General features: G+C 35.5%; 1 protein-coding gene across 8 annotated transcripts in view; it reads right to left on the reverse strand.

The window, feature by feature from the left end:
* The window catches only part of LCORL (ligand dependent nuclear receptor corepressor like), an 88,315-nt gene that overhangs the window by 23,914 nt on the left and 39,769 nt on the right, over positions 1-24,632 (reverse strand). For 5 of the 8 annotated variants that reach the window (XM_072861733.1, XM_072861727.1, XM_072861726.1 and 2 more), the window contains 2 exons: positions 17,678-17,932; positions 7,955-8,045 (listed from right to left, as the gene is read on the reverse strand). In XM_072861733.1, the coding sequence (XP_072717834.1) occupies positions 7,955-8,045; positions 17,678-17,932 (346 nt within the window). Of the gene's footprint in view, positions 1-2,389; positions 6,529-7,954; positions 8,046-17,677; positions 17,933-24,632 lie in introns of those variants that run through there. The other 3 variants (XM_072861732.1, XM_072861731.1, XM_072861734.1) reach the window with 2 other exon arrangements.

Below are 24,632 nucleotides of genomic sequence, written 5' to 3' on the forward strand. Positions count from 1 at the left end.
CATTTCATTTTGAGTGGGTTTACAACTGTACTGATCAAGGAACAAACATATTTAAAATTTAATGTGCTGTATTTATATAAAGTTATTATTCATTAATTAGCTCATACCCAATGTTATTAGCATCAATAATAACTTTCAGCTTCATGTTTCTTACTGGAAGTTATACATACAAGTTTGTATTTTTATTGTTCCACATGGATTTTAATGTTTAGAGCTTAAAAACAGCCAACTATGCTTAATAATTCCTCATGTTGTTTTCCTTCTCCTGTAATATTTAGTATGAAATGGTATGTATTCAAAATCAAGCATCTAGATGATACTACCTCATAAAAGCATGATAATTGCAATGGTACTAGTTGAAACTGTGATTGTTTAAACTGAAATAACTGAAGTCTTAAAAAGAAAAAAACCCTCTTTACACTTGCAATCTGAAGTAAAACCAGCATTATTTAAGGGCATGTCATTGTCAGGATTTAATGGTTTTTGAAACACCACTTCACTGAGAAGAGTCTGAGTGTTACTCAGTCCAACAAACTCAGGAGTTGAAATATATCACTACACTTGTGAAAACAAAGTTTATTCTAGTAATACAATTACAGATAAAAACTAATTGCCCTCCCCACCACCATGACTTTAACTAAATAATGTCTTGAAAGGCCAGATAGAAAAAAAATTAACACAGCACTAGGTCTTCAATATTTTGTTTGTAAATCACAGTAAATTTGTTAAGTTCTAATTTGCTAAAAAGATGGCTATAGTACAGTCTTTTTAGACTGAATCTCGAGACACATCTTTCTGTCTGTCTACGCTTGCAAGGTATGTCTAATGGAGTTTCACTGGAGAGCTTTAATTGTAGAGGATCTGTATCCATAACTGCTATGTAAAATACGGTCACTGGTGGAAGAAACTTCCAGAGCCCCAAAGCCTTCTCAAAGTCAGTAACCACAATTTCCAAAGGCCTCAAAAATGCTTTGAATTTGCCATGTGGAGACCAACCTGTCGCATAAAGTAATATCCTGGTTATCACAGACATACTGGACATTTCTTCTAATACAATTTATTTCCTGGTTATCTAATCTACCCTTGTGTAACGTCTATAATCTGCTATCCCTTCGCACGTGTTAGTTTCTAAAGCTGACAGACAACTTAACTTCATCTATTCTACTGTAATAGTACCACACTCCAAATGATCTTCCAAGTTTGTGAAAACACATCAACCCCTTACTCGGTCACCATTTGGGAACAGAGCTTACTACACAAACAAATGAAAGCATTAAAGCAACACAGTTTCTTTAAAGTGTCTCTCTGTAGACACGTCCATATATTTAAACAAACTAATTTTAGTAGCTTTTCAATACAATTATGGAATTAATATATCGGTTTCCTGTAATTCCTTACTATGGCCCTTTAAATTTGTGTTACCACACAGTAGTTTAGACTATCCTCAAGATAAAAGGCTTAAACAATAATTTCATAGAAGGAAGAGCTATCACTTTCACAATTGCATACTCTTTCACAGTCTTACACTTCCTACAAATCACACACAAAAAGATGGCTAGAGAGAGTGGGTAGGAAATGGAGAGGTTGAGAGGTGAGAGGATCAATATGCACTCCTCCCCCAGTACATTTTGCGCACAATACCTCTGAAGACAAAAGTTAAGCATGGAATGACATTATTTCCCTGCTGGAGGGCAGGGGCAGTTAATACCATGGAGTGGGGATTGACTGGAGTCCAAAACTGGCACAAAGGCAGAGATGCGATAAGGTTAATACTAGCCTTTCAGTTTATTGTTTTATGTATAAAAGAGTAAATGTTTGCCTCCTCCACAAATCCAAAAAACTATCAGGAAAGAGCTCTTTCAGAGGACTCCCAAAAGATGGCCTTCCCTAGCATTCTATCCTCTCTTGTCTCGGCCACAGACAAGATAGATCAATCTAGCAACTTCTTTGCAGACTGGGAACAGGAACAAGACTGGGAACAGAACATACTTTCAAGTATTCATATAAACAGCACAGAACTATTATAGAAATATAAATTTGTCTTAGAGAAATGTTTGTTTTGGGACTTTACTAACTAAATAAATCCCTCCAAAAAAGCTATATATTATCTGTAATATATTACAGATAATTTTTAACTGCAAACTAAATGATGTAACTTATAAAATTTATGAGTACTACATCAATTCTGAGAAATCATCCTTCTTTAAAGCTTCTAGTTCTGATATAAAAAATTGTCATAGTAAATTAGTCATTATGTGCTTAATTTGTACAGTTCTTGATCTTATGCCACTGGTAATAAACTTGTGCCTCAGGAGTAAGTCAAATGAGTCAGTGTACAGGTTTTTGTTTCTTTCTTTTTTTTTTACTGAATGAGCAAATCAATCACACATCAGTGTTGTAAATTTATGTGCAAAAGCATTGAAGTGCTTTACTACAAATTACAACGTAGAAACACGTTAACTAAACAATTAAATTCATACAATCAGATTTAGGAATATAACAACACAAAGAAGAAACAGAATTACAGTACATTTACAACACAAGACAAATACATGGAATTCATTAGAAAATATTGTAATAAATAATTCATGAATTATAGTGCAATTGATTTATGCATAAATATAACTAATTGCCTAAAAATCAGTTGTTAACAAAAAATCTGTCAAAAATCAAGGCAGCCACAGAGTTTTACTAAATTACTGCGACAATGGAAATACTGCAATTAAAAAACAAATACAAGTATTTGTACTGTAAACAACTAAAAAAATCAGTCTCACTAAAGTTAATATACAATTTAATATAAAATTGTCATTAGCTACCAGAAATGGTTTAAACAGCTTTACTGAGCAGTAGTTCTAAAAACAGAGGCACTGTTTTTTAATATAAAATACTTGAGAAACATTCAAATAAGTAGAAAGCATGTAGGGCTTGCTTTCGCCTTCATTTAAAATTCTGCTGAAACAGGAATTTTCAGAAATTGTCAATTACTAAGTAGTGACTGGTAACTGAATTTATAAAACAGTTCAAAATGTGTAATTTAAATGACATTTAATGGAATACATAGGGGTTGGGGAAGGAGAATCTACACATTTCCCTGCCTTTCCTTAGTTGTGTAATCAAAGGTTAGCCTAATAATTAGAAACAAATAATTCTGTTCTTTTAAACACTTACAGGTTGAGTATCATCTATAAACTATCAAAAAATATTTTAATATACTATTTCTGACCAAAAAATAAATACAAGTACTAAAATGTTGAAAATTAATTATAATATTACATACAAAACTACTGAGTACTGTTAAGTCAATAGTAAAATGATCCCTGATTTTATGAATCCTGTTAATTTTTTGGTCAGGTCATCTTTTAAATTATATAAAAAGAGTACTGTAACTTGCCTTCAATATAAACTTCTGACTCAAATTTATAACATTGTCTGAGGAGTAGAAAACATCAGTATGGTACAAATATTAGGCAATGTATTGAAGCCCAAACTTTTTGCAAGTAAAACTGTATAAAGACAGATCTTGAAACATTTAAGGTTTTTTCAACTTCATTTTTCAGTGGGGATATATTCACAAATTAATCCTTCTGGCCCTCACAAAATATGGCTTAATTCTTTTAAAATGAAAGATGACCCTGACATCTGCTGTTTTGTGACCTCCTTGTTAGCAGGTACAGTTCTGCCTAAAAAAAGGATTCATTCTGTAATATGCAAGTAAACCTTAATCACTGAAGAAGATTCAGTATAGATCTGAGAGACCAAAGAACTGAGACACTGGTTGTGCAGTTTCAAAGGATTATTCTGTTTTAAAATGGAAGTTGTTATTTTTTAGTAGCGTTAATAAATATGGGCTAGCTTTTGCCATCAATATTGCAGTATGCTCTCCACTGAATTTAATGGCAAGTTTATCTATAAATCAAGTTACCTGATGTGGGCCATATGTATCCAATGTCCCGTTTCATTTATATAATTAACCTATACGCATGCAAATTTAAGTGGGGAAAAAAAAATTATGCATATGCACCAAATGTATAGAAGTTGGAGAAAATTCTTTTTCTATGCCAAATTAGATGCATACAGAAAAAATTACATTTTGAGAGGAAAAGGGCATTGATGTTCAGTATTGAATGTATGAAGCAAGCCCCCATTCTTCAGATGTAGACATATATTCGTGATATTACACAAAAAAATCAAGTATGATATCAAGTCCAATGTGAATACTTCGAAATTAATGTAAAAACTGCAATATGAAGGTAATTGGTCTCCCTTAAATTCTATTAAAAGTTACGTTTTTAAAGTGAACTGCCTAACTTCTAGCTACCAAATTTATAAAGAATTTATATTATTGAAAGTTCAAAACAGCTTCACTGTTTAATATTTGTATTTCTATCAAGACCCTGAACTGCAAATTTGGTTATTAGCAAAATGATAATGTAACTTGGTATTTATTTTGATAAACTGAAAATGTTTTGAAATGTCACAGCAGCAAATACATTACAGTTACAGTGAGGTTTTTCAATAGGAGTGTGACACAACCCTTAAATAAATTTTAAGTAGTCATAACATCAACTAACCAGCACTTAAACAAAAAAACCAAACAAACCGAAACCATTCTCAAGCTCATTCTGTGCACATTATGAACATGCTCTAAGTTGCATTCCAACTTTCTTTTTAAACCTTACAAGTTACCTTATTTGTCAAACTAAAAAGGAAAATTATGTTAAAGTTTAAATTATTTTATGCTCTTAGTATTCCATCTTATTTCATATTTAATAATTCTATAACTACAGTAATTTCTCAGGTTTCATAAGTGTACACTTTGTAAACACCAATTTCTTTCTAAACCAACAACAAAATTTTCTTAAAATGATAAAAAATGCAGTTTATGCCTGCTAAACACACATTTTTAGTAATGAAATGTTTTTCTTACTTGTATTGGATATTTAAGTAACGATGAACTTCTTTTCTTTCACAGAATGTACTATATCCTACTAATACTTCACAAATCCACTTCCTTGTAAGGAACTAGCTTTTTAAAAAAATCCCTTGATTTGTATAATCTGAGTTACTTACAATTTATTGCAAGTATTCTGTGAAGTATAAAAGTCTGCTGACCCTTGGTTGTGTATTTCCATAATAAGATGGATTATTGAATGGGTAGAGTGGTTCTTCACCAATTAAAAATTATGCTTCACATGACAAATACTTGTTTTCCCAAAACATCTTTATGCTATTGACTACTAAATAAAACCTGAATCTTTTCACCTATTTATACAAGGATTATATTAAATACACACTATCAGAATTAAGTGAGCAACTCTATAATTCTGTCCACAGTGAAAACCCTGAATAAAACTATTTTTCAAAAGGCATGTATGTGGTTTTTGAACTGTATAATTTCACGTCTTCTGTCAGAGTGAGCATATGTATTTCTCACACAGTGTGTGTATACAGACATACATACACACACACAAAACAATTCGCTAACAATTATTCTACACAGGCTTGCTACTATTTTTGCAGCTGCCAGTCCCTGAATCTGTTATATTAAATAAGCCAGTATCTGGTAATCGGAGTTTCTTCTTCGGCGGAGTCTTCAATGTTCCAGATCTTTCTTTTACTTTATATTCTAAAGTGCTGTGAGGTACCCCATAAATTCCTTGTGCTTTGGAAACACTCATTTTCCCACTCATTACCATTGCAATTGCTTCTTCCATTATTTCATGATCATACTGCCGATAGCGGCCCCGTTTTTTTCTTGGTTGCTTATTATCTTTACGATCCAAACTATCTTCTGTGTTTTCTGAGGTTCCATCTACTGTCCCATTCTTAGCATTAAGACACAAAGGAGAGAGGTCCCCATGCAGAAAGTAGGAGTCAACACTTGAGTGAGTTACAGGTCCAGAACATTCAATTTTGTTCTGTTTAGGGAGTATATTTTTCAATTTTTGAAGAGCTGATCCTTCTAAGACTGAGGAGGTTTTAGAAACGTGGTACATAACATCCAGAAGACCAGCAGTATCAGACTGTGGTTTGGACACAGAACTTATTCTTAGCTGAGGAATTTTTAATTGTACAGTAGGACTTGAAGTTTCATATTGTAGATTTTCACTTTTTTCTTTAAATTGAGTGACCATTCTCTGTAGAGTTAACTGGTGGAGGTAACTGGAAGCTGTTGGGAATTTTAATTCTGAGGTTTCAAGTAGACTGAGTTTACTTTTTTCTGTGCGCTCTGCTTGAGCTCTTGCCCACAAGGCTACTTTTTGTAGGACTGCACAAGTTTCTTTACTGTCTTTAAATGAATAACTATCATTGAAATCTCGAGTTTTGTTTTTAAAAGGTGCAGGCTTTCCTGCTGGTAAGGCTTCTAAGTGGAGAAGTAAAGTTTTTTGAGGTATGCCATAAAGTATGCCTGCTTTATTTATGTCCAGTGCTCCAGACTGAATGTCTTTCAAAGCTTTTGAGAGCAAACCATCTGCAAACTCAGCACTTCTTTCCACATAGTCCTCTCTGTGTCTGTGTAGTCTCCTGGATGGATGGAATGAAACGATGGTAAACTGATGTATGAGAGACTCTCACACAGCTATGGAAGGGAAGGGTCCACTCCTTTATTATACTCCTTGCTTCGGTAACATCACTGCTTCTGATACTTTTAAGCCTTTGAGATGTGGTAGTTAAATGATTATCCTAGCAAAATGTTACAGTTCTGGTAGGACAGTGCGTCAAAAATCATACGGTGGCTTCTACAGCAGCCCTTCCAAGAACTTTATATCCTAGCTCAGTATTTGATAATATTCTCATGTGCTTGCTATATATTCCCTTGTTCACATGCTTGCAGAGCAACACTGTTATAATTTTAATTATACAATTAACGTTCCGTTAAATACCCAAATCCTGAAGGAGTTTTTGTTAGTAGAAACGTGACGTTACCGCTAAACAAGTAATAAAAGAGTCAACCCCCTCATAGAAAATTTGCAGCAGTAAGTACATAACTACACACAAACATCCCAGACTTACACAAAACTAGGCTTTCTACAACAATAAGATAAAGTGCTGTAGTTAACAATCAAGTCCATTTTGGCAAAATAAAACACAGTTTTAAAAAATTCTAGCTACTATTTACAGCTCTCTAATTACAAAGTCATATTAATTTTAAAACTTCTTCATATCAGCAAATTAATAAAATGCAATTTTACATCATTCAACAAATACTGCTATTGTAGTCCTATTTGTAATAAGTTATTTGGTAAGACATACAGGTGACAAAAAGGGTCCTGCTATGGCTAGTGGATGGGAGGATGCCAAGATCATAACAAAATCCAACAAAACAATGTCTTTCACTAGTTTTGCGGTAGCTTTCAGCAGACACAATAACATTTTTCTTGCTGAATAAAGGAATTTAACCATTTGCCACCACACACCATAGTCAGAACCATGATGTAAGTATAAGTATGATGATTAAGAGCTCTCTCTCGCACACGCTTGCTCGCTCTCTCTTATTAAGGAATATTATAGATAATAGTAATTTAACTTGTTCATGTTAGTTGAAGAATATTTTAAATCTAAATATTATCATGGTCATTTTTGTCCAAAATTGAAGTTTCCTAAATAAACTCTGAAATAATATATTTACATTTTCTTCTACTATCCTATTACTTTTAATGTGTTATGTAATCAATTTTCAGTTCATTTTTAGTAACATGAACTAAAGTTTGGTGATTGTTCTGATAACTTTTCTTTAAACAGAAAAAACGGAAAAAAGACAAATGAAACATATGATATATACATAGACACACACTTATGAGTGACGAAAATTCTTTTGAAAGCAAAATAGGAACCACATGTGTGTGTGTCAGTATATACAAATATGTTATGAACATAAAACCTGACTTCAGAGAAAAGAAACCTGGATCGCCTTTTATATAAGCTGAAGAGAGTCCTAAAAGTTGCTTACCCAGACACTGAGTTTTCAGAACACAATGGATCATATTTTGGTTCTTCCAACCTTGCGCTTTTCTTTGTAGAGAGATCTAGCACTCCATCCCCTGCAAAGAACAAGTAGTGATGATAGCAGTTGTTTAAGGATGATCTCAGAAATTTTGTTAGCAAATGTTTGTACCTATGGCACAATTTTTAAGCAGTTATTTTAACTTGTAGAATTTCTGACATCTTATTCCTTTAACGATGTCAGCTCTCAGCAAATGGTTTTATATATTTGATTGGTAAGAAAACTTTTTAAAATTAAGAAAAAAAACCATTCAGAAATAATAAAATTTAAAAGAAGAATCTGTCTTAAACAGAAACATGTGACTGCTTTTCTAAAAATTACGTATGCATATATATTGCACTGTTGACTTTCATGGCAACCAAAGCAATGCCCCTGATATTATTATTTTTAATATATTCATATTTACATACTGTAAGCAAACAAGCCTGATACTGAAGTTAAAATTGACATAACTAAATTATAGGCTTACGGGATAATTCAGGCTACTATGGATCTCAGGAGGTCTCTAGACCAACCTCCTGCTCAGAGCAGCGGCAGGTATGAGACCAGACCAGGTTATTGGATGAGAAAGTAGTACCCCAGTAACTGGGAAGAGAGCTCGAGACCAATATAGAGTTTTAAGTATATGAGACCTATGTCATTAAAGGTTCTAACAGTTTGCTTATACATATTCCCCCTGCCACCCCCACGTATATGTAATAATGAAACTAGAGAAATGGAAAGACCTAAGCTAGGGTGGGAGTCCGCTCTGTTAAGTCACTGACAAACGTTAAATTCAAGACTTATAATTAGCTGTTGAAGTCTATGAAGTACTGAAATAGAAAACTGTATTTTTAAAAAATTAATATTTAAGAACATTGAAATTTAAAGAAACTAATTAGCACCTGAAATACTCCTTCTAGTTTAAGGTTTGTTTGGTTTTTTTTTTTTTTTAATCACATTTAAATTATAGATAAATCCCCTAAATATATTTAATTTCATACCTTTCTTCCTTGGGTCTCTGTTTCAAACTTGGGCTGTTTTGTGTGCCTGAGCTCTGCGAATCCAATTTTGAGTTTCAATGTGTAGCTCAACATTCAACTCTACAAGCAACCTTATGCTAGCCCTTTTTACATTACTGTCATTTTCATGTTACTGCATATTATTTCTAAAACATCAATCAACTGTATATATTTTCCCACAGCCTCAGATGCAGACATGAAGCATTGGCTGAATAGTCCAAATACCAACACTTGAATAAGTAGTAAAAAAAAATTGTTAGGGTAGTTCTCCTTTATACCAATACTGCAAAGAAGTAGTTTTGTGTAATAATCAAATCCAGCTATTTGTTTTTGACTGTTTTTAACAATTTTTTTACTATTTTTCCCCAACTATTTTGTATCATTTGAAGAAGGGTAAAGAGAGAAAAAGTAGCATCGTAAGCCAGCATAAGGGGAAAAAAATATTTATAAATAAGCCACTTGTCAGAGATGCTCCTTTTCTCCTGAATACACTCCTTTCAAAGTCTTACTTAACCCTAAGAAAGTTAAAGGAAGGACTAGGTAATGTTAATCAACCTTTCTGATGCAGTGATATTTCAGAAGGAAAAGCCAATTAAAAACACTACAGAAGTATTCTACAGGGACTATTTGGCCTATCCAGCTGTAAAGTACCCTGAATACCTAAGCTCGCAACATCCCTGAGTCCTGTGCAACAGACAGATTTCATCTGTTGCGTTCTATCAGTCATACAAAGTTCATCTCCCTTTCTCAAGTGTGTGTTCCCTTTCACAACAGTTTCTCCATCTTCAGTTGATATTCATAGGCACTATGATAAAAAAAAGTTTAGAAGAGTCACTGGACAAAGTCACTGGAGAAAAAACTACTTCAAAGTTCACAACTCATCAAGTTATGAAGAGCTAATCATCTGTCTCTTCAATCTACAAAAAATCTGAAGCCAAGTAGATTTTTAGGAAAAAAACCCCCAACAAACAAAACTCAAAGACTCTCAAGATTCCATAATGAAATCTAACCAAAATAATTTTCATTTGCAATCTTTCAGAATTGGCTTTGACAACACAAGGCCACCAATAAGTTGAAAAATGACCAAAAAGAACACAGCACAGAATATGCAGACTCCTGAAACAAAAAATTAGATACATTTTGGGCCTCTAAAGGGTAAGCAGAACTGAAGAGTCATTTCAGGTTCAAGACAGTTGGTTCCTCCAACACAGCAAATGTATTCATTAAGTATATGACACCTCCCTGAAGATGATGCTTTATGGGAAGATCATCCTCAGTAAAAAGAGTGAAAGACAGCCAGACAAGAAATTTGATATGCATACAAAATACTAGATAAGTCACCACACATGAGGCTTTTATTCAGTGATTTCACTCAAATTAAAAACAAAACAAAACACCAACAAATCAAACAACACAAAACCCCCAAAATTGATGCAGAAAGGGCTGGTAAGTCACAAAGATTCATTAAAAACACAGTAGCTCCTGGTTTTGGTAGATCTTCCTGCTTTGTAGTAGTATCAATTGTTACTATTATAACAAAGGAGCACCTACAATTGGTAGGAAAGTAAAAGCTTTATAGCAAATGCTCTAAGACATACAAAATGCTACCTAATGAAATGAATGTATGTATATATACACAGTAGAGACATTCACTTTGGTTCCATAGGTACAAGACCAAAAAGTTTGCAAAGAGGCATCCTACAGGTGGACAATGAACCTTGAAAACCTGTTACTTGCAAGGCAGGAATAGGGTTTTTTTTAAACCGAGACAGAACTTTCTATTATTTCTATCAAATCACTCAAAACATATATTTAGGCAAGAATTCTGAACAGGGATGGAATGACATCAGGAACAGAAAAAACACTCTGTAAGGTGGTTTTAATAAAAGACATGGAATTACTTCTGCCCTTTAGCTGAAGCCATGACTACTAAGACAACAGTCTTCATAAACAATACTATGGAACACTGGATAATATAGAAAAAAATTATTAGAAGTTTTTCAGGTCTGCCACTCATGGTCTTCTAATGAAGTTATTTCTGTGCAAATTAAATTTTGATCTTCAAAGAAATGGCTCAACCTCTGGCCTTTGCTTCTCAGCACCAGATCAGCAGGTGCAGCAATACCAACATATAACTAAGTGTGATCAAAGGTCATCTTCAAAATAATCAGGATGACGATCACTTGAAACTCCTCCAGGCTAGCGATGTTAGAGAAACAGGGGAAGAAGAACAAGTAACAGGAACTGTATGGGTCACCCTTAAGTTCCTACAGTTGGTATTTCTGTACTGCTTCTAGCAAACTTCTGGTTTTTTCTGGGTTTCAGGAAACCTCTCACTAGCTATTACAAACTACCTTACTAGGTCGGACAACCTACTCCACCTAGTCCTCACTCTCCAGGTGGGGGAAAAACTCCACTCCTAGTGTGAGAGAGCACACCAGCCTGGCCACTACCTGCAGCTCATTCCTCTCCTGCTCTTCCAGTAGCTACTGTCATTGGATTAGGGATCTCAGTTCATCCCTGCCCTACTCTAGCTTTAGTTTCTGGCCTTGGTTCTGTTAGCTGGGAAGTTGGCCAAAGCCTTTTTTGAGCCCAGTGACACTGTCCATCTCCACAGCCTCCTGTCACAGCAGTTCCTGATGTTCACAAACTGCTGTGCAAAAGCTGCCCCTTACCTGTTTTTCCCCTTCTAAGAATTTTCAGCAAGCCCTGCCTAGTTCTAATATTGTGAGATTCAGTAAATAACAACTCTCCCTTTACCTTACCCATCATATTGTGGCAAACCTCGATAAGGTTTTTCATAGCAACAAAATGACGCTGTCTTGTCTTCAATACCTTTCCTGATGATGCCTTGCCTTTTGCTGGCTATTTTCTGTGCTGCTGCACATGGAAACAACGTTCTCAGAGAACTGTCAGTAAGAACACCAAAGACTTTTATTAATTCCTAACTACTGCTTTGACTAGCCCCTTTTTGCTGACCTGATGTGCTATTTTGTAAAATGAAAAACTGCCAGATGAAAAGTACATGGTTATATATTGGGTCTCCATGGCAAGGTCTTGGCAGCATCTGTGAGGAGAGGCCAGGGCCTGCACTGTGCCGGACACAGATGGTTCTAGTTGGTTCCAACAGACCCACTGCAGGACACAGCTGAGACCAGCAGCCATTTGGGCAGAACCTCTGGGAAAACACATTTAAGAAAGGGCAAAAAGTGCCAAACAGAGAGAAAAAGGGAACAAAAAGAATGAGAAAACAGCAGAGGGAAGCCCAATGGCAGAGGAAAATGGCAGAGAGAAACCATTAGGTACAGACTGTGGACACCCCACACCCATTCCCCTTGCACCACAGGGGTGGTGGTGGTCACAAGGGAATCTGGAGTGAAGCTGAGCCTGGGAAAGGGGGGAGGAAAGGTGAAGCTGTAATGTGTCTTTGTTTCCACTACCTGAATTAATACTTAAATATTTATTTTAATAGGCAATGATTTTAGTTAATTTTCCCCAAGCAGAGTCTGTTTTGCCCATGATGGCAAGCGGTAAGCAACGACCATGTTCTTATTTCAATTCACGAGCTCTTCTTCCTGTTCTTCCCATTTTCTCCCTGTGCCATTGAGAGGGAAGCAAGCAAGCGAGCATCTGACAAGGAGCTTGGCTGTTAGCCACCATGGCAGCCAAGGAAGAAATAAGCACCTACTCCCCTCAAACATCTACGTTTTTAGGGTGACCTTTTAAACAAACTGTTTCTTGAATATATTTACAGCTCACACAATTTATCTTTGGGAACATAGCATGTGTACCTTCAAAAAGTGTAGTATTTTCCCCAATACCTATGGTAAGAAGAGTATACTAAGAAAGTAAAAGCTTATTTTCAGTAATGTTTGGAATTCTTTCAATAGCCCTGAACATAGCAATCAAGAGGCCAGACATGCTGTGATCCCAGTTGCCATACTAACTTCAGTGTCGATTTTCAAGAGATATGAAACCACTTTTGAAAAGTTAAGAATTGTTTCCAAATTCTGGTCCATTATTCAGAAATCTTTATTTTACTAAAAATTTTGGTGAAATCACATGTACATTGTTAAACTGGATAATAAAATGCTATTTTAAATAATTTAAACAGAATTTGACTTGGATTATCCTTATTTTTCCTACTTCTTCAATAATAGCCAACCACAATGACAAAGCTACAGGATAGCTGTAAAAAGGTCATGCAGCAAAATGTCACACATTGCCAGCTACCTTCTGATGGTCTTCCAATCTATGATGGATCAATGAAACAAGAATATCTATGCAAATTCTCTTGCATTTTTCTGCTATGTTTACACACCATCATTGTTACTAGAAGATACAGCAACAAGAATAAGCTTGTGTAGCTAAACTAACATGATTATTTATTTGCACAGTTTATACTTCTGCCTCTTGTAAGTCACTTTGCTTAGCAGCTTGAGAGTGATCAACTCTCCCATATCTATCAAGGGAAAGAAGCATCTGCAAAGTTAGCTGCTGCTGGGAACACTCCCCACAGAGCTCAGCATCATGACTGCACAAGAAAATACTAAGTTACTGCAGGATATTCCAAGACTGTTCCTCACTCAATGTTTTATTCTGCAAGGATGCTGCTTTTTCATTGGCTTAGTTTGGAGGACAAGTAATATTACAAAAATACACAATACCACGCTATTTTTTTTAGATATAGTGCATGCAAAACAAATTTCCTTTCACTATTCTTTGAGGCCTGGACAGTCTTAAAAGTTACATGGATTAGGAAAAAAGAGCAAGACACAGGTATTTCTGGAGAGAGTTGCTTCTAATTGACTGACAGTGAAGTAATTGCCTGATTAGTTACCAGCAAGGTACACAGGAATTAAAGCACCCTGCTAAGTTACTACATTTCCACATGTAGAAGAAAGCAGAGCATAATCTGGAACTGTGCTATCAGTCAGGTGCCAGCTGAACCTACCTGGATTCCAGTCCTTAAACACTCAGTACCAAATGATTCAGTAGCAAGGGTGCAATGGCTTGACCTTGGGCAGTAGCTAGACCCCCACCCAGCCCCTCTCTCACTCCCCCTCAACAGGGAGGCAGAGAGAAATAAAATGAAAAAGGTCATCAAGATAAATACAGGGAGATCACTTACCAACTACCATCACAGGCAAAACAGACTTGGGAAAAATTTATTGCAAATTAAAATAGATTTGGAAAATGAGAAAAATTAAAGCACCTTCCCACCCCACCTTTTCCCAGGCTCAACTTCACTCCCAACTCCTCTACCTCTCTCCCCCATCCCCAGGTAGCACAGCCAGGATTGGGAATGGGGGTTACAGTCAGTATAATTCCTCTCTATTCTTTCCTCCTCACACTTTTCCCCTGCTCCATTGTGGGTTCTCCACAGGCCGCAGCTCCTTCAGGAAATGTCCAGCTGCTCCAACGTGGGGTCTTCCAGGGGCTGCAGTGTGAATATCTGCTCCAGAGGGGTCTCTTCCATGAGCTGCAGGGAAATACCGGCTCTGGTGCCTGGAGCACCTCCTCCCCCAGCTGCTCTGACCTTGTTGTTCACCCTGCTGTTTCTCACTCCTCTGTCTGTCCAGCATTTTTGCTCTTTCTTAAACATATTTTCACAGAGGCACCACGAACTTCACAGATGTGCTCCACTTTGGCCTGTTGCGGGTCTGTTGCAGAGCTGGCTGTGCCTAGCACAGGGCAGCCCCATACCTATTCTCATAGATGCCACCCCTGCAGCCCTCCCCAACTACCAAAACCTTCCATATACACAGGGCTATCTGGTCTGGAAGTGTCAGATCTGAATATTTTGGGAGCACTTCAGAGATGGCCCACAGATACTGGGGGAAAGTAAGAAGCTTTCTTAAATGAAGATAAGATAATCCAGACATCTTCAGTGGCAGAAACTTTTTTCAGTATTGAGCTAGCACTTAGCTTGGATCTGCTCAGTGCAAAAAAATGCTTCTAGTGATCTGGAAAATAAAGCTTACTCTGTCCTCTCAACTTAAGTTCAAGAATCATTGCCATAGTAAAGGAACAAGACTGTCTGTTCTATTATTTAGATCATTAATTTTAAAGACAACTACTGTAAATACAAAGCAGCTGCCTAAACAGAAAATGAACCCAAAGTATTTCTATTTAGGTCATTATCTGCTTCACAGGATTTGAATTAAAAATATTTCAACTTTGAGGATCCATCAGAGCAATGTACAAATTTGAATTTCCTCCTCTGCTCCTGCCACTTCATTTGCCAATTGTAACAGGAATTACAAATAGCAAATAATAAAAAGAGTTGCATGACAATTAAAAGACACTACTAAGAAGGGAACCATGGTATAGCTTTTACGAGTCTCAAAACTGAAGTAGTATATTATGTTAGACACAGAATAATATATTTTTTAAAAATAATCCAATTTAAAAATTTCGCAATTCCCTACTGTAAGCATGTAACACTTCAATATATCTAAGTTTTCTTCAGGAAAAGGACAGAAGTGAGGGGTAGGTAGAGTAATAATACATAGTCCCTGACAATAGCTAATTGAAATAACTTTTCATGAATCATTGCACCTAGAACACAATGCAAATAAAAAGAGCAGGCTGCCTTTTCCATCTTGATCTTATTTGCTTATGTTGCTACCACTACAGTAGAAAGCTAAAATAGCTCAAATTTGATATGTTCACGGGAAACGCGATACAACTTCCCTGGTAGATAAGATAAGATGGCTTGAAACCTTTCCCCGGCTACAGTCTTGATTCAATACTTCCTCTCATTTCAGTAGCTCTAAACTTCACAGCAAGACTAGTATCTTTAACATCTGCAAAGCACTCCAGCAAACATGGCAGTGTAAGTTCTGAGAATCTACATTACGTTACACAGTATACAAGTTTTACACAGTAAACTACGTATACTGAGCAACTACTTTAGCCTCAGATGTTTTGCTGAAGACGCACAATTCTAAACTTGCTGTTTAGCCAAATGATATAAAAAAAAAAAGATTTAAATACCTCGATCTCTCTATACTTTAAGTTTTTCTTGGACAAAAGATCAATGGATTTTCAAATAGCTGAGGGTGGCAGCAGAACTTTCTTCCCGTCCCTGCCCCGTTCAGCCTCTGCCCTCCCTTTCATTCCTCAAAGATTTATTTGAGCTCAGTGAGGACCAGAACCTGTCTTTGGGGACTTTGCTCCCTCATGGATATTTTAAACTAGTTATTCTTTATAACCAGCTGTTGAAGTAAGCAGCAACAGGCTATAGTGCTGATATCAGGAAAGTACTTTTTTATTGCCCTTGCAAAAGAAACATGCTTCAACCCGGACAATTATAAACCTCTAAACTGTAATTCATCCATAGCAGAGGTACATCAAAGCACAACAGATATTTTCTCAGGATTTAATCTGCACAAGGTATTCGCTAAACCCAGGCATGAACTAGTTTATGCTGACCATGTAGAATAAAAGCAGGAATCCCACAATTTCTTAATGCTTCTACTGTCAAAGAGAAACGATGCTTAAAATTTAATCTAGAATACGTTATATTTAGCAAGGTATATCCATGTCAGAGTTCCCCCCCCCCCCCCCCCAAGGATGTGTCATCTAGTTAAAGACTGCATCATTAAGCACATACATACAAAATCTGCTTTCATTCTGACCAATATATATTTTTTTAAAAACTTAATTCTGCAGTTCTACCTTCTTTTAACTTTTTTAGCATGGTACTTGACATACAGGTAAACTTTTCCCTTTGGTCTGCAGTATTATTGGATTAACATGGACTCTTGTATCTGTAAAAGACAAAAGCTGTTTTTGCCAGTGCTTTCAGTTGCACATGACAGTCACAACCCTTCCTGAAAATTGCTGCTAATCCAAATAAAGTTCAAAGTCCAAAACACTCTTGTGATTATATTGTTATCAGTTTTGGATAGCAATATTCCTTGAGGCACAGAAATTATTTCTTTTTTGTAAATGATAGCAAGACAGATTTTATTTTTCTTTTTCTAGCTTTACTCTCAATTAATCATAATAGATCAGTGCAACTTTAAGGCATGAAATATGGGCATTTCCTCCCAAATTAATCTTCTCTTTCCATCATCCTAACCACCCTGTATTTAAAGAATCAAAGTGTCCAAGAGCTGACACAGATGGAATGACCTTTGCTCTCTGAAATTCCAGTATCTTTCTCTTTTCTCAGAATGCTTTAACAGCCATTTCTTCAACAAAATCTTGAACCACTGTTACCTGTGACAGCCACAGGGGAGCTGACTTAGATTCAGTATTCTAAAGCTGAGAAATTCCAATGCCACTTATTTAACACAGGCACTCAGAAACGAGAATATTTATCTGCTAACACACAACATGAAAAATGTTTCTAGGAAGAATGTGTGTGTGGGGTTTTTTTTGTTTGTTTGGGTTTTTTCCCCCAGTTCTCTTATAACATTTTTCTTGGTGTTTAAAGGAAAATGTATGAGTTTTCTTTAAGTGTTAAGTTGATACAATGCCAATTCTCCTTCAACCATATTTTAATCACATAGGACAATTTTTTTTTTCTTATATACTGATTACTACTTTGGAAAGACAAAACATATAGATAGTTGACACAGACATATATTTAAGGGAATAAGACATAATTAGGTAATAAATGACAGCAAAACACAGATAAGCAGATATAGAAGTTTACCTTGCTGAGTATTCTGTTCTTGAGTTCGATTCACAGTGAGGTCTAGAGGGCTATCCTGTTCTTCCTGAAGAGAGTTTTCCGTTTGGTTCATTTGGATACTTTTACATATCAGACTTGGTTCAAACGATGAACCATTTCTGTTCTCTTGAATTTTGCTACTTTTTGAAATGTACTCAATCGCAAACTGACGGATCATTTTTTTCATTAATTCCTGAGCAACTAGGGGAATGTTAGGATCACAGTTCTGAGGAAGATCTAGGAATAAAAAACCAACAACACAGGCAACAGATGTATTAAAAAAACCCAAACTTAATTACAGTTCTTTAAATAAATACTTCCTACAAGCACAATAAATGTGTGTAATAAGTACATGTGCAATGAATACATTAATTCAGATGTCTAGTAAGTTTTTCTTATGAGCATTCCTAACTGGAGGTCACTTGGAAGAACACGTTTAGCACACATCAGTAATTTTTACCTTACTCCTCTATCATAGCATGCAAGCAAAGCTATGCGGGTAGATAAATAATGCGAGTACAGGAGTCAGAATCTGTATTTATTGTTGGTAAATAAGTTGAATTTTCATTTGCAGACTGTTAATTTTCAGTTTTGAAAATAAAGGATTTTGGATAAAAAGTGAAAGCTAAATAAAGCTATGAATTAATACATAAAGAAGTTACTTTTAAAGAACAACTATCATAAAAATTATTAATTTTAAAGTGCAGTTCTATAGATTAGTCCTTTTCATAACATAGAACAGTTAGACTTTTGAGTAGCTGATCTTAGAAAAAAAAAGAAAAATTGTTTCACCTACATATTAGATTATAATCCCCACTGTACATTCAGGATTGCAATGTCAAAACTGATATGACGCTACTTGAAATGTCCCATACAAACTGTAGTAATACAAGCAATTGAATTTTACAATGAAGTAGTAAGTTTTTATTGTAAAATCTTATAGGATTTTCAGGACGTTTTCAGAGTGCTACCAATGAAAACATTTGGGAGAAAAGCTTTATTTCCTATTATAAACTGTATGTACCCTATTTTTTGTTTGTGTATGCAACAGTCCCATGGAAATGTGTTTCATTTTAAAAACACAAAAATAAAAGGATCAAACATGAGATACCTATGACTTTAACATTATCTGTCAGCTAGAAAAAAGTTAAACCTCTTACTAACAAGAAAAGCTGAAACTATATTTGTGAATCACTGAAAAAGAATCCTAATACAAACACAAGTACCAGAAAGATCAGCAAAATAAAGATATGTAACTTAGCATAAATAACAATGTAATTAAGAAACTCACTTAAAGCTGTGTTATTCATCAACGCAATACCGCACTGACGACTGCAATACTTCATTTCACAAGACAAGCGCAATCACCCATATTCAAAGATGTATGTTCTTCCTTAAAGTGGCAGCAATAGTACTCATTTCACTATCCCACTCTTCCTTCTTTCTTTATACACACAAACTCTACACACACACACACCCCGCAAAAATATCCTTTTCAATGTTTTAACCACTGCCCATCCTTGAGTTCCTAGGTAATGAGTAAAACAGATTTCATCAAAGGACAGGGATTTAAAGATTTAAAGTAACTGTGAATGGGATACAGAATTAGCTTTTAGGTCAGTCCTGATTGCCTGAAAGAAATGCCAAAGGACATGGTGGCAGGTACTGGGATACTTAAATTAGTCTGAAACAGGTAAGACACATGATAAATTGAGATTTGTTTTCATGGAAGTGGAGAAACTGACAGGACTGGATCAGGTAGATGTTTGCATGCAAAGTGTAAATTTCCTAATAGGTAGGTTTGGGAGGATCACACAGTATATTTGCTCAAGCATTTTATGCCAATGAAGCTTTATCCATCTGCTACCAAGAGAATGACCACAGAGACAGATCAAAGAATGCTGCTCAAGTTTAGGTTGAATGCACAGAAGATTTGTTTTGTTTTGTTTCAGGTTTATTCAAAACATATTCCATTTTCAAAATTCATTTTCACCAGAGTATTGCAAGGAATTACAAACGTGCACATAGGTGATCTGCTGTCTAAAGCATATGAGAGGGCAGCTGACTGTTCAGATGCTTCTTGTCAATGCCTTTTGGTTGGCCTTTCAGTAATGCTTTATGAGATAAGGTGAAGCTCCAACATTTTCAAAGACTGAGTATATGCTAGACATCTTGGCTTCAAGAGACCTTATCCAAGGCATGACAAAACAAGTCTGCTTATGCTTGAAGCTCTATCTTCTGACAATCCTTCAATCAGATCTCTACCAAAATTTCTAAAATTGATAGGATTTTCTAGAGGAGAGGTATGAGGTGAAATTCTAAATGATGGAGGGTACCTAAAAAGAAAAAGATCTCTCCCCATCATGTAACACCCAGGGCACAGGTATTCTTTGTTTATTGGTATTTCCTGATTCCTAAATAATTAATCAAACAAATGTTCAACTGGAATTTTATCATCCTAGAGACACACTTACAAGGAAAGAAGAAATTCAACAAAAGATATTGAAGCAGTAGGGTAACAGGTGTAAAAATGCTAATGTATATGCAAAAAATAACAAAAGAACAAGCTTAAAAAAAACACCACAAAAAACAACCAAAGCAAACCCAAACACAAGCAAACAAAAATCTGACAGCCAGTAATCAAGAAAAACATACAAAATGAAATATACAAATCATCATCAACACTGAATAGTCTACCAGATATCTGGTCTGGAACAAACCTGCTTATATAGAGCAATTAGTTTGTCGCATGCACCCAAGAAAAAAATTCTTGGAAGATTTTTGGAGAACAGGTGACTGTCAGTGCAAATGGGAAAAATAGTTATTTTACATCCTGGTATGATCTGTGCCTTTAAAAAGCAAAAGAGCACAGGGGATACCTACCATTAGCTGGAAAACACAACAGCCTGGAATAAATTTCTGCTTATTAATCACCATCCCCAGCATCAATTATTACAAAACTGCAAGACAAAACTCCTTCAGAACTGCCAAGTCTCTATTGCCTTTCTATTCCATTTTAGACTATTCACACTGGTAATATCCAAGCATGAATTGCTTTTAGACACTTGCAGGAGAAGCCTGCTTTTCCATTAGGAGCAAAGTCATCTTTTGACCTAGTTGGAATAATAAAGGTGTATTTTTTTTTTTGCTCTTATACTATTTTCTTCAGTATTAGTTTTAATTTTTTTCTAATAATTTCCAAATACTCCCTATAGAAGAATAAATGCAGCAAAATTTCTCATATATTCAACTGCTATAGCTACTGGCAGTTTACAGATTTTAAGTTAATTTACTCTAAAAAGGTAATACTGGGGCATGGGGGGAAATGGTATCTCAGAGCATGTAATCTGGAAGATGGGCTCCAGGGGTGCATCTGAAGTGCTCTTGCTGCTAACGCATATTCAATCTACAGGGCTAGACCACAGTTAGTCTAAGCTTAACTGCCATAAACGCAAATAGCGTCTCAATAGAACGGTCGATACTGAAGATGATAGTGTAAGTCATTAAATCATCATTCACGTTGGAAGGACCTTGGGAGGTCTCTAGTAAAACTGCCTGCTTCAAAGCAGGGTCGACTGAGATCAAATCAGGTTGCTCTCTGTTTTATGCAGTTAGGTGTGGAATACTACCATGGATGGAGACTGTACAACCTCTCTGGTTAGCCTGTTCCATTGCTTGCCCATCCTCTTTTTCCCTTACATAAAAAAGAACCTCTCGTTTCAATTTGTCTGTAATCTTTCATTGTTCTGCTATGCACCACTGTAAAGGGTTTGACACTGTCTTCTCAGTAACCTCCTCAGAGGTACTGGAAAGCTGCTCTTGATCCATTCCTATTAATGCTGCTTTGCTTTCTAATGGAGAATGAAGCTGTGGATGCGTAACTTGTATTATGAGGAAGAAGTAATTTAGAGTATTTTGAAGTTAGACATAATTTCCCCACTGTTCTCCAAATTATATAGAACAGAAATGAGAGAGATATTAGATATTCCAAGGAAAGAAGAAAAAGTTCTATGGTTTCATATACTATTTTCTTTTTACACATTGTAGATTTTTGAAATAAAATAGACTTTTAAGGGTAAATGCAACTTTTACATAATGTTTTATCAATATAAGACTCCTGAGTGATCAGAATAGGGTACATGCACTTGAAGTGTATTATGTAAAGTCTAATTACTTACATTCAGGGACTGTAAGTCTGTATTATTATACAAGTATGCGATGAAAACATGTAGAGACCTGTAATTTTAAGTTCAGAGTGGTAAAGTTTCACTACACATGGGAAATTTGTAATTAGTCATATAAAATTTTTAAATGCAATTTAATGTATTTTGGGGTAAGAAAAGTATTAGGTCTCTGAGCTTAGTATCACTAGCAAATATTTCTTAATTATTATCAGCAGATGGCACCAGATATACTTCGTATGACCTAAAAAGTTTTTATTCTAAGACGTTTTATTAGGAGTCATGATTATAGCTATTTACAAAGTTTTAAATCTACACATCTACCTCTGTTTAAACTTCTATTTTTCACATAGTTGATTTAAAACACAAGGCAGCTGTATTTACTCCATATGTACATACATATGTCTGTATGTACACACATACTACTTCAAACCCAGCAGAACAGTCTCTAAGGATTTGGAGTAAAAGGTAGATCTGATGTTCCTCTAGTTTCTCTCAGATCACTGTAGACCTCCTGATATTATTAGGATAAGAGAAGGATGACACATTTATATGATATATTCTGGTATTTTCTGCTTGTGATTGTCAAGATTAGTCAGAATGCAAGAGAAGGCAGTAATAAAGATGATGTGCAATTAGGACTAATTGCAATGACTTATTTTAATTCAAAGCTCACATTTAGCATTAAGACTTCCTCAGTTTATGTACTGCACCACCTTGTAACTATTCAAATCCATATTCTTAACTGTTCTATACATTAACACTATGTGTGATTATCAGACTGCAACGCACAAAGCAATGACCAATTTAACTGGTAGTTCAGACTTGTGTATCTGGCAGGACAATGGACAAGGAGTTAAAAGCTCCCAAAATAGTGCTCCACAATAGTATTCTATTTCTGGAAAAACAGTAATTTTTCATTAAAAAGTCAAAATAGTGACTTAATTTCTCTTCTGATACAATACCAAAAGGCAGTGGAAATCAGCAGGGAATCACAACCCCCCTTGTACCTTACAATCCTGTTGTGCGAGTAGCAGAACTAAGAACACCTTGTTGCTTATCAGCATGTTTCCTGTATTCACTCCAGCTCTCCCCTTTTCACAAAAAGGCCACATTTTCTAGAATGCCCCCACCTCAACAGCCACCAAACTGTCCCAGCAATACTCTTAGCTCTACCAGTAAACTTGTGCAGCTCACTGTCAGATCACCAACAAGTTAAAAACAGAATACAGCGATCTATTCTGAGCCATATATGATAAGTTTAAACTTGACTGATCAACAAACAGAAGGAATAAGGGCCAAGTTCACTCTTTTCTGTTCTTGTAAACATTCAATGTTTCCTTCCTCTACTCAGATTATAATTTTCATTACTCTATATACAGTCATATGTCTAAGGATTTTCTTAAACGTAGTTGAAAATGATCAAGAAATTCAGAAGTCAGTGAAGATGGTAACACTGGCAGGCAGTCAACAAAAAAAATGTGTTTTACTTCCTTCAGAAAGCAGCTGAAATCCTGCTAAACATGCTTTCCTGATGAACTTGAAGAGGGATAGCAAGGATGTCATAAAAGTTTACTGCACAAGCTATGACAGTTCTCAGTTCTTACAGAAAACCCTTCAGATTTTGAAAGGACAAATTAGATTTCTTAAAATTATTAATAAAAAAGAACTGCAGGTATTGGATCAAGTAGTGTGTACATCTCAAAACTACCCCTCAAAGTAACACTTTTTTTGTAGTCTGAGATTATGTGTGCAAGATTACATTTTCATAGGTTTGCCAAATTATATATACACTGTCCAAGAAGCATAACCAGCTCGTGACATCTATGTATCTCAGATATAACTAAGCAAAGAACAGGAGGACTCAGAGAGTTAAATGCAGGTATATGGTATGCTGTAAGAAAGACAAAGTTATAAATGGAAATATTTTAGAATACGAGACAGATACCTAGAAACAAGGAAGAACTTAAAGCTTACAAGGAAATTATTTTGGTATGGAAAACATGGCACTGAAGATACTTGACAGAGCTGCCCAGAGAATCTGGAAAGATTCAAGTCATCCTGACCATTTTCTCCCTCTAATTTTGTGCCTTAATTCCTTAATTTCTACAAAAGCTTTTCAAGTTTCTATCTTCTCCTGGTGGATCATGTCCTGAAGATAGAACCTGATTCACAGCCGTGAATGTATTTAAATGCCCTTTTCTTTTTTTTTGTTTTTGTTTAAAGTGGTCAAATTAATATTGCATGGGAAAAAAGCTTCCCAGAACATACAGCGTGGATCACTAGAAACCCAGAAACTTAATAATCCATTACCAAAATGTCTGATCAAGCTCTTAAACAACTATGGTTCTGCCACATAATGATGATCACGTATGCCACATTCCATAACATTCATAGTTAAAAAAGATGACTAATGTATTTTTTAAAGCACATCATGGCTCTTCCTTGTAAGTGCTTCTTTCACTAAAGAAAATGGATGTATTTTAATGTTATGTAAGTGGAAAAGTATCACAGTCTACTCTGCTTAAAATGCCAAATGGGTAAAGAGAGAGATGTCATACTCAGGAAGAAAGCATCTGTGTTTCAGATATATTGTTTAATGGAAACAATCAATGTTTGATGACAAAAATTACTTTGGCTTTACTGAGGTATCTGCCGAGGACAGGACTTTCCTACAGACAACTACCTACCAAACTGGTCTTTCACTAACACATAGTGAAGATAGGTTCCTAATAGGAAGACTTTTTTAGTTATAG

The sequence above is a fragment of the Ciconia boyciana genome, chromosome 5 (genome assembly GCF_034638445.1).
Source record: "Ciconia boyciana chromosome 5, ASM3463844v1, whole genome shotgun sequence".
Classification (NCBI taxonomy): Eukaryota; Metazoa; Chordata; class Aves; order Ciconiiformes; family Ciconiidae; genus Ciconia; species Ciconia boyciana.